We start from the raw sequence: 15116 nt of genomic DNA on the forward strand, positions 1-15116 counted from the left end.
CAGAGGGAGAAGAAAGAATTTAAGATTGAAAAAAGATTAGTGGAGACAATAAAGATTGGTTGGAGAATTCCACAGATCAGATGATTTCCATTTTATATGGACTGAGCATTAGATCACCGGTCACGGTAAGTATCGATAAAATCATTGCAGGACAAATGTGAAAATAAAAATGGCTATCTACATTAACTGAGAATGTTTTACAGTGTAAAGCACCAATCAGATGAGAGTGGGAGTGCAGTGCACTATTAACAGGGATGAATGGCATTAATCACTCAAAATATAAGGTAAAAATATGGTGTGTGCAGAGCAGAGTTCACAGAAACATGGGCAAATGTGCGAAAAGTAATAAGCGCACAGGTTTTTAGTTCAGTATGCCCAATATCAGTCCCTGTACACAAATGACAAGGATGAAGTTCCCTACTGTGCTCTTAGGAGATTTGCAAGTCACCAATCATTGAAACATGAAGTACACAGAAAGAAAATATGTTTTTCTCTGCTCAGCTCAATGCCAGTGGTAATATGCTTATTAGAAATGCACCAGGTACCTGACTGCTTACTTAGAAAAAGGACTCCAATGATAATGGTGGGGAAGGAGCAGCTGATTCTTAACACCAACCCTCATCACCCAGGAGAAGAAATGGGCTAGAGTTATTCAGTCACCATCTAGGGTAGGGCATTTTTGAGATATGACCCTCAGAAAAGATAATTTACAATCATCATAGGGATTGATACCATTCATGTGAAAAATGTATATTCGGGCATATGTTTGCTTGACCATAAATAGCGGACATTACAGTGAATGTCCTTCCTTTTCTGTCTTCACAAATACATTTCTGTCGTACATAAAACTCAAGTTGAGGGAATGTTTTGTTCAAAGCATACCGAATGTCTGGATTGGATACAATAACCCACATGTTTCACAGTGCTTCAAGTGAAAAGGCATGTCTCAAACAGATAAAAGCAGAGGCATTCACAGATACCTTCAACAAGTGTTCTAGAGCAGTGTTCCCCAACCCCCGGGCCACGGACCGGTGCCAGTCTGTGGATCAATCGGCACCGGGCGCCCCACTGTGGCAGGCAGGAAATGTTTGATAATATTTCCGTGGCCCGCTTGTCACACAATGGGACAAGCGGGCCATGGAAAAATTATCAAACATTTACCATTCCGCGGCGATAAAAAGGTTGGACAACACTGTTCTAGACGACCACTGAACACTCAACCGAACAGAAATTACCTTAGTTCACACCTGTCAATGGGCACATTTAAACAAGAATGGCAAATACCTATTCTTAGTCAAGGAAACTAACTATCCCGTTCTAAAAAAACATAAACAATATTTACTCCTTCATTACTCTGATAGTTCTTACGAATATTAACGGTGCGCAACACGATTTACCTCCCTTTTTATCGAGCTGCAAATAACATAGGAATCTAATCAGAAATGGAAATTAGTCTTTTGGAATTAAATCTCATTAAACATTAAACAAGCAAATTCTCCTGCAAAATTGCACTTCCAAAATGCATCATCCGGTACTCTTCTCACATGAAAAGTTTTTTAAAATAAGTTATTTACATCAAGACAAGACAATAAAATGTTCATTTATTTCCCAATTTATTTAATCGCTGTCAACCCATGTTAAATAGCTGAACTTTAAGCAGCATAGAAGCTAATTGGTTTAGTGGAACTCCTCTTTATTCTTCCCACAATATGTAAATGGTATCTGATGTGAAAGTTATTAATTTCATCAGAATTGTAAATTAATATCTATCGGGCAACAGTACATAAGAAAATTGGGGTCAAACGTTGCATTTTAATGAAGCTTTGAATCTTGCAGACAGAGCTAACAGCTGTTCTGCTTGTGAAAGAAAATGGTGAGCCATTTAGAACCACAAAGAGTACACACTGGAAGATAGTGCAGAAAATACAAAGTCCTTCTGATAGCTGAAAATGTGCCCTGCTGTGATTTCTCATTATCATGCTGTTTTTTCTTGGCGTCATCTCGAGCAACCTGCTCTACTAATACATTTCCTTTACTGTTCTGCAGGTCTAATAACTTCTACTTAGCAATGCTGCTCTTTATGCTGTTTCTGTGCATGCTGCCAACAGTATTTTCCATTGCAAGATATAAGCCCTCCCTAAACTGCGGACCTTTTAGGTAAGTGATCGTAGATGTTTGTACCTTCCGCAATCTTTATATAAAATGTGAAAAATATGTTATTAATATAAAATTTACATGCAAAAAAATCAATGTTGCTTCAGAATATATTTTATTTTCTCTCACTACATCACAGTTAACCTGTCATGTTATGTTATGTTTTCTTATGTTATGTTATGTTGTGTTATGACAAAAGAGTTTAACCCCTTCGTTGCCAGGCCTTTTCCCCTCCTGTGCCGAGCCTTTTTTTGGCTATTTGTGGCAGTTTGTGCTTAGGCCCTCATAACTTTTTCTCTACATAAGCTACCCATGCCAAGTTTGCGTCCTTTTTTCCAACATCCTAGGAATTCTAGAGGTACCCAGACTTTGTGGGTTCCCCTGGAGGAGACCAAGAAATTAGCCAAAATACACCGAAAAGTTAGTTTTTTTCTAAAAAATGGGGAAAAGGGCTGCAGAAGAAGGCTTGTGGTTTTTCCCCTGAAAATGGCATCAACAAAGGGTTTGTGGTGGTAAACCCACCATCGTCCCAGCTTTCAGGAACAGGCAGACTTGAATTAGAAAACCCAATTTTCCAACACAATTTTGACATTTTACTGGTACATACCCCATTTTTACTATTTTTAGTGCTTTCAGCATCCATCCAGTTAGTGACAGAAATTGGTAAGAAACCAATGCTGGATGTCAGAAAGCTAAACCTTTCTGAAAAGTACAAAAAATTCTGAATTCAGCAAGGGGTCATTTGTGTAGATCCTACAAGTGTTTCATACAGAAACTAACAGCTGAAATAAAAGAATATTGAAATTGAGGGGAAAAAAAACAGCAATTTTTCTCCACGTTTTACTCTGTAACTTTTTTCTGCGATGTAAAATTTTTGAAAGCAATATACCGTTACGTCTGCTGGACTCTTCTGGTTTCGGGGATATACAGGGCTTTTAGGTTCATCAAGAACCCTGGGTACCCAGAGCCAATAAATGAGCTGCACCTTGCAATGGGTTTTCATTCTATACTGGGTATAGAGCAAATAATTTGCTGTAATATAAAAAGTGAAAAATAGGTATCAAGAAAACCTTTGTATTCTCAAAATGGCCACAAGATAAGGTGTTGAGAAGCAGTGGTTAGTTACACATCTCTGAATTCCGGGGTGCCAATACTAGCATGTGAATTACAGGGCATTTCTCAAATAGACATCTTTTTTACACACTGTCTTACATTTGGAAGGAAAAAATGTAGCGAAGGACAAGGGGCAATGACACCTGTTTTGCTATTCTGTGTTCCTGCAAGTCTCCTGATAAAAATGGTACCTCACTTGCGTGGGTAGGCCTAGCGCTCGTGACAGGAAATGCCCCAAAACACAACGAGAACACATCACATTTTCACAAAGAAAACAGAGTTGTTTTTTTGCAAAGTGCCTAGCTGTGGATTTCGTCCTCTAGCTTAGCCAGCACGTAGGGAAACCTAGCAAACCTGCGCAGTTTGAAAACTAGACACCTAGGGTAATCCAAGATGGGGTGACTTGTGGGGCTCTGACCAGGTTCTGTTACCCAGAATCCTTTGCAAACCTAAAAATTTGGCCCCAAAACACTTTTTCCTCTCCTTTCAGTGACAGAAAGTTCTGAAATCTGAGAGGAGCCACAAATTTCCCAGCATTCCCCCAAGTCTCCCAGTAAAAATGGTACCTCACTTGTGGGGGTAGGCTTAGTGCCCGTGGACAAGAAATGCCCCAAAACACAACGTGGACACATCTCATTTTCACAAAGAAAACAGAGCTGTTTTTTGCAAAATGCCTAGCTGTGGATTTTGGCCTCTAGCTCAGCCGGCATCTAGGGAAACCTAGCAAACCTGCATAGTTTTGAAAAAAAGACACCTAGGAAAATCCAAGATGGGGTGACTTGTGGGGCTCTGACCAGGGTGTGTTACCCAGAATCCTTTGCAAACCTCAAAATTTGGCCAAAAAGCACCTTTTCCTCTTATTTTGGTGACAGAAAGTTGTGGAATCAGAGAGGATCCACAAATTTCCTTCCACCCAGCATTCCCCCAAGTCACCTGATGAAAATGGTACCTCACTTTTGTGGGTAGGCTTACTGCCTGCGAAAGGAAATGCCCCAAAACACTTTCTGGACACATCAAAATTATTAAATACAAAACTACCTGTTTTTGCGGGGGTACCTGCGTTTTTGGTCCTGGGCTCAGCATCCATATAGGGAAACCTACCAAACCCAGACATTTCTGAAAACTAGACACCGAGGGAGTCCAGGGAGGTGTGACTTGCATGGATCCCCCAATGTTTTCACACCCAGAATCCTCAGCAAACCTCAAATTTAGCTAAAAAAATCAAATTTTCCCACATTTCTGTGTGGGATCACCGCACTGGGACAAATTTCATGCCACCCAACGTTCCCCTCAGTCTCCAGGTAAAAATGATACCTCATTTGTGTAGGTGGGCCAAGTGCTTGTGACTGGGAAGAGCCAAAAACATGTTGACATTGAGGGGGATCCAAAACGGGTCCAAAAGGGCAGTTTGAAAAGAACTTTTTTTGGCTGACAAGTGCAGGAGAATTTTTATCGGTATAGATGGGACAATTCTGGGTGGTAGGAATTTTGTGGATTCCTGCAGATTCCTGAATGTTCCATCACAAAAATGTGGGAAAAATGTGTGATTTCCAGCAAAGTTGAAGGTTTGCAGGGCATTGTGGGTAAGAAAATGGTGTGGGGTTCATGCGAAACACACCACCCTGGAATCACCCAGATGTTTAGTTTTCAGATGTGTCTAGGTCTTGTGGATTTTTCTACATGGCAGCGTCCCAAAGTCCATCAAGTGCAGCCCTCACCATTCCAAGTGGGACGATTTTGAGAGTTAGCCAAGCTCTCATGGCCCAAATGTTAAACCAAAACCCAAAATAATCAAATGTCTTCTTGCTTGCTGTGGGATAAGATGTTTTAGTGTGGGGGGAGAGCTGAAAGACTGTTACCCCCTTCATTTGGGGTGGGGGCATAACCAGGCCCATACTGGATGGTAGCCACCACCCCAATATATATATTGTTTTAATTCCATGCCATCTAGTAGACTTTCTGCCCCCCGGGGTGTGGATCGGGGGTAATTGCTCCATCTGCCCATTGGTGGGCAGAGCAACTTTGGCCCCGTTTATTTGGGGTGGGGGTATGGCCATACACCACCCTCTTATTTTGGAGAAAAAAAAATCCCTGGTCTCTGGTGTGCTTTCTGCTCTCCCCCTCCCCATTGGGGGCAGATGAGCATTCCAACAATAGGCCAATCTGCCCCCAAGGGGGGGCAGATATGGCCAACAGCAATGTGCCCCCATGGGGAGTGACCCTTACCGAAGGGGCTGCCCCCCTAAAGCAAACACACACACACACACCAATCCCTGGAGCCTAAGTGGTTTCTGCCGCTAATGGAAATACGGCGATCTGCCCCCAAGGGGAGCAGAAATGACCAAAAATAAATTTGCCCCCCCCCCAGGGGAGCGACCGTTGCCTAAGGGTCGCTCCACTTGCGTGAAATTGGTGCAAAAAAAATTCCCCGGTGCCAAGTGGTTTCTGCCCCGATTGGCCTAACAAAAATCAGCGGATCTGCCCCCAAGTTGGGCAGAAATGGTCTAAATACAATTTGTCCCCCAGGGGAGCGACCCTTGCCTAAGAGGTTGCTCCCCACCTCTAAAAACCAAAAAAAAAAAAAAAGTGATCCCTGGCGCCTAGAGGTTTCTGCCCCCAGGAGGGGGCAGAATTGGCTTAAAATAAATTTGCTCCCCCGGGAGCGACCCTTGACTAAGGGGTTGCTCCCCTTGCGTGAAATTGGTGCAAAAAATAAAAATCCAGTGTGCCTAGTGGTTTCTGCCCCCTTGCGTGAAATTGGTGCAAAAAATAAAAATCCTGTGTGCCTAGTGGTTTCTGCCCCCCCCTGGGGGCAGATTGTCCTAACAAAAATCGGCCAATCTGTCCCCAAGGGGGAAAGAAATGGTCTAAATATAACTTGCCCCCAGGGGAGCGACCCTTGACTAAGGGGTCGCTCCCTACCTCTAAAAAACAAAAACAAATTTTTTTTTATCCCTGGCGCCTAGAGGTTTCAGCCCCCCCCCCAGGGGCAGATCGGCCTAATAACAATAGGCCAATCTGCCCCCAGGGGGGAAGAATTGGCCTAAAATAAATTGTCCCCCTCCCCCGGGGAGTGACCCTTACCTAAGGGGTCGCTCCCCTTCCGTGAATTTGCCGTAAAAAAACAACTCCCTGGTGTCTAGTGATTCCTGCCCCCTTGGGGGCAGATTGGCCTCATAAAAATAGGCTTGGGGGCAGAAATGGCCTAAATATAATTTCCCCCCTAGGGGAGCGACCCTTGCCTAAGGGGTCGCCCCCCCCACCACTGAAAAAAAAAAAAAAAAGATCCCTGGTGCCTGGAGGTTTCTGTCCCCCCTTTGGCAGCTCAGCCTAATAACAATAGGCCAATCTGCCCCCGGGGGGGCAGAAAAGGCCTTGAAAAACATTACACCCCTGGGGAGCAACCGTTGCCCCAGGGGTAGCTCCCTTTATGCCAGTTTCATTTTTACAAAACATCTCTGGTGTCTAGTGGGCATTTCAGAAGCTGGATCGCTTCATGATCCGGCTTCTGAAATGCTCTGAGAGACTTCAAAGGGGAGGAAATCCCTTTCCTTCCCTTTGAAGCCTCCCAGGCCCCCGTCACATGATTGGAAGAGAAATGCTTTGCATTTCTCTTCCGATCACGCTGGAAGCTGAGCTTCCAGCGCAATGGAAAATTGTCTCTGATGAGTTCAGCGTACAAATGCGCGCTGATGTCATCAGACGTCACTGGGGGGTCAGGGGCAGTAGGGGGGTGGAAGGGGAAGGGCTTCCCCTTCCATCCCTGCCTTGGGGGGATGGGAGGGAAGCCCACGGAGGGAGCGCTAGCGCTCCCTCAGAGCTCCATGCTGAGGAAGTAATGGTTACGTCCTCGGCACAGGAACACTGTGCCGGTGGATGTAACCATTACGTCCCCGGCACAGAAGAGGTTAAAGAAGATAATGGAAATGTAGAAGGAAAGTGTAAGATTTTGGATTATTGGTTGAATGGGATGCGAATTCACTTCAAATAATAATCACAATCCTTGACAGGATGGACCACAAAAGACACTAAATAAACCTGTGCTTAATCTTGTGGTAGCTTGCCACAGAAACAGCAAGGCTTTATTTATATTGTGTAAAGTATTTATAAAGCACTCAAACAGTAATAAAGTGAAAACACAAAAAAGGAAGAATCCCAAACCAATTTAGAGAATGTTCTAATAAATACAATGACACCAAAACAACAAAAATACAATATATAGAACGGGAGTTAGAGTTTTTTAAAGTTTTAGGTAAAAATAGTACCAAATGATGTGAAGCGTCAACTGTGGTATCTGGTCACACTGGACTGGACAAAGTTCAGGTTGACCGAGAGGAAGCACGGGCCCAATACAGGACCAAGTGTGACCTACTAACGTTTTACCTGCTGACTTTCATGCGGGGTCGCCACGGCGTTGTTTGCTGAGATCTGTGTCTCTCGGATCTGCTATAGGCTTCAGTGAGGAGCAGAGCAGCTCTGCAAGGCTTTGTGTCTACCACCAAAACTGGTTCTGGTCAGTTCTTCTCTTTCCCCTCGATTTTCCTCTAGTTTGTCTAGTAAAACAAGCCTGTAAAGCCCTTGGGGTAGCGGGGGGGTCTGTATAGCTCTCCTGGGCTTTGGGTTGCTTCCTATTGTTCCAATGAAGACTTCAGTGAGGCGAGGCGCAGCTCTGTAGGGCTTTGCATCAGAGCCAATGAAGCCTTCAATCAAAATCTACATACCTCCGTGAACCTCACCATCGCTGTGCATCAGACCCAGTGGAACATTCAGTTAGGCTGTGAGAAGTACACTCTGACTCCAGCTCAGAACTCTGAGAACAGCACTTGGGGCTCGAGGGAGTCAGAGTCCAGCAAGGGGCCCATGTCAGGTCCAGTTGGATGAGGTCAGCTTGAAAGCAGGAAAGGCCTCAAACAGAAGGTCAGCCACCTGACCCTTGGAGTCACTTCTGGGGTCCTGGGTTCAAGATAAGAAAGTCCAAGTTCCTTCTCCAGGACAATCTTTATTCTGAATCTTGTTAGGTCTAGGAGTGTTCTGAATTCAAGTGCTGGGGATGCCACTTTTATAATCAGTTCCAACCTGTGGATGGGAGACCACCCCTGGCCTACCCATAAAACAGGTTTTGGTCAGTTCTTCTCTTTCCCTTGGGTTTGCCTCTAGTTTTGTATAGCAAAATAAAGGACAGGCAAGCCCAGGTGTCAGCTGCACTTGTCAGTGATAGGATATGCTTCTTCTGAAGTCAGGAAGGGCTGGGTTCAGCCCCAGGCTACCCTTTGGAGTGTAGTGAGAGCAGGGTTCCAGCTCCTCCCATCCATCCTGTTAGGAATACCCTCACCTCTCCACATCCAGGCCCTTTTGTGCACTGTCAGGGAAGAATAAATATCACGCCACAGGAGGGCCATAAACAGTAAGGTGACCTCTGACATTGGCAGAAAGACACATTTGGCTTTAGGTAGGAAAATACAAACTTTCAAAAAGTGGCATTTTGCAAATAGTAATTTCAAATACAACTTTACCACAAAGAAGAGTTTTATAATACACGTAAAGTGTGTGGAAGAAGTATTTTTCTAGCTTTTCCCAAACATAATTTAGCACTTATTTTTGTAATAAGTTAAACCATTGTTAATCCATGAGGAAGCTAGCCTTGCTGCAGTGAAAAAAGACTTTGGATGTTTTTCACTGCCAGGATATGTAAAACATTAAATATTCATGTCATGCGTTTTAAATACAATGCATACTGCCCCATGAACAGTTAGGGCCTACCTTAGGGGTGCCTATTAATTATTAAAAGGGAAGGTGTAGGCCTGGCAAAAGTTTAAGTGAGAGGAACAATGGGTGCTGCAGGGCATTTAATTCACAGGCCCTTGGCACATATATTGCCATAAACTAGAGACTGATAAGTAAATTAATGTGCCAATGTTACCATTTTTAAAAGGGAGAGAATTAACGCTTTACCACTGATTAACGGGTAAAGTTCACAGAGTCCTAATACTAACAAAAACTGGTTCAGGTACAAAGGGCAAAAATCTGGGGGGATACCACACAAAAAAATTGCCATTTCAAAAGAATGAAATGGGAAGAGGGAAACAGATGACAAAGCACAGAGAAACAGAGAAGGAAAAGGCCAACACATCAAAGAAAGGGAAGAACAGAATCAAGTGAAAGGATATAAAAGTAGAGAAATTAAGAAAGGGAGGAAAAGAGAAAATTAAAGGAAGAAAGGTGTTTGATGTGTTCTTCCGTGCAGTGTCAACCCCAGGCCTATTGCCTTCATCCCTCCTAATTTGCTGAATTTGCTTTTGCTGCCTTTAGGACTCTATGCACTTTACAACTGCTAACGATTGCTAACGTGTCTGTACTCCCTAAACATGGTAAATTGGCCTACACCTGATTTGCACATTTAATTTATTTATAAGTCACTAGATATGGTACTACATGGTATCCAGGGCCTGTAAATTAAATCCCACTAATAGGTCAGCAGCACTCACTGTGCCCCAAACATAGTGGCATTTTAAAACATGTCTTAGACGTGCCATTGCAGCCTGTAGTGCAATTCTAAACTGTCAATTCAACCTAGCAAAATAAACCTTTTGGCAGGCCTAAACCTTCCTTTTGAATACATATAAGGCACCCCTAAGGTAAGCCTTAAAGGTCAATAGGGTTGGGTGAATTGTTTTTAAAATGCAGGACATATGGGTTTTCGTTTTTACATGTCCTGGTAGTGAAAAACTCCTACATTTGTTTGTTCACTAATATAAGGCTTACCTCTCCCACTGAATAACATTAGATTACCTTATTACAATTAATAAATGCTAACTTTTGATTAGGGGCAGGTAAACAGGTCGTGTTCAGTCTCAAATTAATTGTAATTTAAAATCCTCTTCAATTTTAAAGTCAGATTTTGAGTCACAATTTTGAAAATGGCACTTTTAGAAAGTTGGCATTTTCTTGTCCTAACATGAAAAGATGAAATGCTGAAGTTGTTTGGCTTTTCACACCCACAAATGGGCCTGTTTGTGCTGAGACTCTGCCACTCAAGACGACCATTGATTTAAAGCTCCGGTGAACCTGACTCTTCATGCTACAGCGACCACCAGCGACAACTGGCACAGTCAGAACCGCACTTCGCACTACAGCAATGACAACCTGCAGTAACTGTCAAAACAAAGTTCCAGCAACAGCTGTCTGCGACACTTACCAGATCTTTGTGCTAAAAAGACGACCGTCTGCGACACCAGGCCTGCAACGACCATCCACGATGCTCTCCCTACTCCTTATGGCATCCTCCACTACAAATGGAACCCTTCCTGACAGACTTTGAAAGAGTAACTTTTTTCAGCTGGACTAACCTGGTCCCTGGTCCCTGTATCAGGCCCCTACTCCATACCATTGTCCTGAACTTGTAACAAGCAAAGATACCAATTTTCAAAGATTAAATCTTAGAATAGCACTTAAAAACACAATCACAAAGTTTTGCCAGATTCGTTCCCAGTAGTCCGATGCCACTCACGAGGTAGTGAGGGCTGATCACTGCGTTGCGCATAACCCAGGTACAGTGCCTTGGAAAACGAGGAAACAAAGACATTGCATGGAGTCAGGGAAGTGAGGGGTCTCAGGAGCTGGTGCGGCGTTGGTTTCTTACTGCTACCGGGCAGGTGAGCCATCGGTTCCTTACTGCTATGCAGGGGAGGTAAGGCATTGGTTCCTTATTGTTGCAGGGGAGGTGATGCAGCATCTGTGGAAAGGCATCAGTTCCTTACAAGGCGGGTTGATGAATCCAGCAGGTCAAGACACAAGGCGTCAACTACGCAGTGTCACAATTCTACCAGGGAGCCACAGGTGCTGAGCCAGAGTCAGAGTCGACTGTCATGGATGTTGGTGACACAGCACTTGGTACTCACGCTGTGGCAGGACTTCAGAGGTCTCTCAGTAGCATCGGGCCTGTGGCATTGCTCATAGTCATTGCACTCAGCAGGGACCACAGCTCCGGTGCAGGCAGTCACTCTGTAGTCGATGTCCTTGGATTCTTCTTGGTTGCACCAGAAGTCACTCCCAAGGGCCCAGGAACTAGATTTGGCACCATTAGGCAAGTCAGGACTCTCAGCAAGAGAGCCCAGGTGCTGGCAAATGAAGTCTTCGATGTCCCTGACACTTCTTAACATGAGGCAAGCTCAGTCCAAGCTCAGTCCAAGCCCTTTTGTGGCAGAAAGTGGAAATCAAAGTCCAGTCCTTTCACTCCCAGGACAGAAGCAGCAGGCCAGCACAGACAAGCAGCAGACAGAGTGGCAGTCCCCCCTACAGCATGCAGCTCTTATTCCTGCCAGAATGTCCTCAGTCCAGAAGGATTCAAAATTTGTGGTGGTCAGAGGTCCAATACCTATACCAATTTCGCCTTTTAAGTAGGCACACTTCAAAGAGAAGGCTCGTACTGCCTTTCCTGCCCTGGCGCCAGACACACTCCAGGGTGTTGGAGACTGCTGTGTATAAGGACAGGCACAACCCTACTCAGGTGCAAGTGTCAGCTCCTTCCACCACTCTAGCCCAGGAAGACCCATCAGGATATGCAGGGCACACCTCAGCTTCCTTTGTGTGACTGTCTAGAGTAAATTCACAAACAGCCCAACTGTCATCCTGACCCAGACATGTATTCCACAGCCAGGCAGAGGCACAGAATAGTGAAGCTACAAAATGCCCACTTTCTAAAAGTTGCATTTTCAAACTTACCATTTAAAAAACAACTTCACCAAAATATGTATTTTTAAATTGTGAGTTCAGAGACCTTAAACTCCCTATCTCAATCTGCTCCCAAAGGGAAATTACACTTGACAGATATTTCAAGGCAATCCCAATGTTACCCGACAGGACAGACTGGCCTTGCAATAGTAAAAAATGAATTTAGCAGTATTTCACTGTTAGGACATGTAAAAGAGACCAGTACATGTCCCACCTTTAAAATACACTGCACCCTGTCCATGGGGCTACCTAGGGCCTACCTTAGGAGTGCTTTACATGTAGAAAAAGGGAAGGTTAGGCTTGCTAGGTCAAATTGGCAGCTTAAAAGTGCACACAGAGACATTGCAGTGGCAGGTCTGAGCCATGTATACAGGGCTACTCGTGGTGGCATAACTAATGCTGCAGGCCCACTAGTAGCATTTGATTTACAGGCCCTGGGCACCTCTACTGCACTTTACTAGGGACTTACTAATAAATCAAATATGCCAATCAGGAATAAGCCAATTACACATATAATTTATACAGGAGCACTTGCACTTTAGCACTGGACAGCAGTGGTAAAGTGCCCAGAGAACCAAACACAGAGTCCAGCACACAGTCAAAATAAGGGAAGCAGAGGCAAAAAAGACAGGGGAAAATACGCCAAGGATGGCAGGTCTAACACGTGTCCACCCCAGCTGAAATTGGGGAAAAACTACCCACCCACATGGGAGTTCTCAACACTAAGGAGGAAGAATCTGGACGGCATCAGTCTGCACAACAAATTCCTTAGAGAAGTCAGGTGCCTTCAGCCCGGGTGCCGTGAACATGGCTGCCTTCAGGGAATCAAAAATTGTCTGGCAAGCTTCAGTCCAGATCACATTTCTGGGCTGCTTCTTTAGGGTTAACTCATTCAAGGGCTCAGCATCAGTGCCATACCCTTGATAAAATCTCTTGTAATATCCTGTGAGGCCCAAAAAGCGCTCTCACCTCTGTCTGGGTCTTGGGAGGCTCCCAAGCAAGGATAGTGTCAATTTTTGCTCATAGGGGTGCCACCTGGCCACTCTCAACCTGGTGTTGCAATGTAAACCACAGAACCCTGCCCTTTTTGGCACTTACGTGCCTTAATAGTGAGGCCTGCCTTCTGCAGGGCCTCCAACACTTTACAGAGGTGCTGTAAGTGCTCCTCCCAAGTGGAGCTGAACACAGCAATGTCATCAAGGTAGGCTGCACTGAAATCGTCCAGTCCAGCCAACACCTGGTTGACCAACCTCTGGAAGGTGACAGGGGCATTCTTCATCCCAAAGCGCATCACACAAAACTGGTAGTGCCTATCTGCTATGGAGACTGCAGACCTCTCCTTAGCCCCCTCAATCAGGGAAATCTGCCAATACCCAAAGGTCAAATCAAAAGTAATTAGATACTTGGCAGCCCATAACCGGTCAATCAGCTCATCAGCACAGGAGAGGGGGTGCGCGTCCGTCTTAGTAACCACATTGAGTCCCTGGTAGTCCACACAGAACCTGAGTTCTGGAGTGGCGCCAGGAACAGCGGCCTTTGGGACCAAAACCACATGGCTGGGCCAAGGGCTACTAGAAAAACCAATAACCCCTAATGCTTACATTTTAAAGACTTCCTCTTTGATGCTAGCCTGTCAGTCGCTCTGTAAACTGGGTAAACAAATGATTGACCCCTGGGGTCAAGGAAAACAATGTGGCAAACTATCCCAACACCTGGCGACAGTCCCTTTGTTACTCTGTGGTCAGTGAGGGAGAGAGGTTCATGCCCTCCACAGACCCATCTTTCTCCTTGGCAGACAGGAGGTCAGGAAGAGGCTCACTCTCTTCCTCCACCCCATCATCAGTTGCCACGTGCATGGTCACCTTAGACCAATCAAAGTGAGGCTTGAGGCGGTCACATGTAGGACCCTCAAAGGGTTCTTGGGAGTCCGCAAGTTCACCAGATAGGTGACATCGCTCTTGCACTCCACCACCTCAAAAGGCGAAGTCCACTTATGCTGAAGCACCCTAGGCTCCACTGGGGCCATCACCCACACTTTTTGCCCAGGCTGTAACTCAACCAGAGTGGCATTCTGGTCATACCAGCGCTTCGTGTCTTCCTGGCTTGCCTCCAGGTTCTCCTAAGCAAGTCGCGGAAGTGGGCTGTTTAAAAGCCAGCATGTAACTGAATACATCCTGGGTGGGCTTACTGGGGGCTTTTTCCATGCCCTCCCTCACCAGACTCAAAGGTCCCCTGACAGGGTGCCCATACAGTAACTCAAAGGGACAAAATCCAAGACCTTCTGAGGCACCCTCGTGTAGGCGAACAGAGGACGTGGCAAGAGGAGATCCCACTTCCGCCACAAGAGCTCTGACAGGTGCATAATCATGCCCTTCAATGTGCGGTTGAATCTCTCAACCAGACCATTACTTTGGAGGTGGTAAGGAGTGGTGAACTTATAAGTCACCCCACACTCCTTCCACAGAGACTTGACTTCATGTAAGTAGATATGAATTTGGTACCCCTATCAGATACCACTTCATTGCGGAACCCCATATGGGTAAAAACACCCATCAATGCACGTCCCACCACAGGGGCAGTGATGGATCTCAAAGGAATGGCTTCTGGTCCCGGGTGGCATGGTCCACCAAGACCAGGATAAATATGTTGCCCAAGGTGGTCTTGGGGTACAGAGGCCCCACAATGTCACTACCCACCCTCTCAAAGGGGGCAGTAACCACTGGAAAAGGTTGGAGGAGAGCCTTACATTTCCCCACACTCTTGCCACTTGCCTGGCAGGTTTGGAAAGACCTGCAGTAAGCATCAGAGTGCCTTCGCATTTGGGGCTAGTGAAAGTGGGTAACAAGCCTCCCAAATGTCTTATCCTGCCCAAAATTTCCCACAAAAGGCACATCATGAGCAAGACCTAGTAGGAAGGCTCCTAAACATTGGGGTACCACCAGCACACAGGCTGACCCAGGCTCAGCAACCTTAGGATCCCTATATAGGGGCCATCCTCCCAGTCAATCAAATGTAATCCAGGCTCCTTGCCAGATGCCTGGTCTGCAGCCTGCTTCCCCAAAACCTCCAGAGTAGGGCATGTCCTCTGTGCCTCACAGAATTCCTCCTGGGTGGGTCCC

General features: G+C 45.4%; 1 protein-coding gene across 1 annotated transcript in view; it reads left to right on the forward strand.

Annotated features, from left to right (window-relative positions):
* TMC3 (transmembrane channel like 3) overlaps positions 1 to 15116 on the forward strand; it is a 627915-nt gene that overhangs the window by 502919 nt on the left and 109880 nt on the right. Inside the window, exon 17 of the mRNA XM_069222582.1 lies at positions 2047 to 2157. Coding sequence (XP_069078683.1) covers positions 2047 to 2157 — 111 coding nt within the window. The remainder of the gene's footprint in view (positions 1 to 2046; positions 2158 to 15116) is intronic.

This window comes from Pleurodeles waltl, chromosome 3_1, assembly GCF_031143425.1.
Source record: "Pleurodeles waltl isolate 20211129_DDA chromosome 3_1, aPleWal1.hap1.20221129, whole genome shotgun sequence".
NCBI classification, from domain to species: Eukaryota; Metazoa; Chordata; class Amphibia; order Caudata; family Salamandridae; genus Pleurodeles; species Pleurodeles waltl.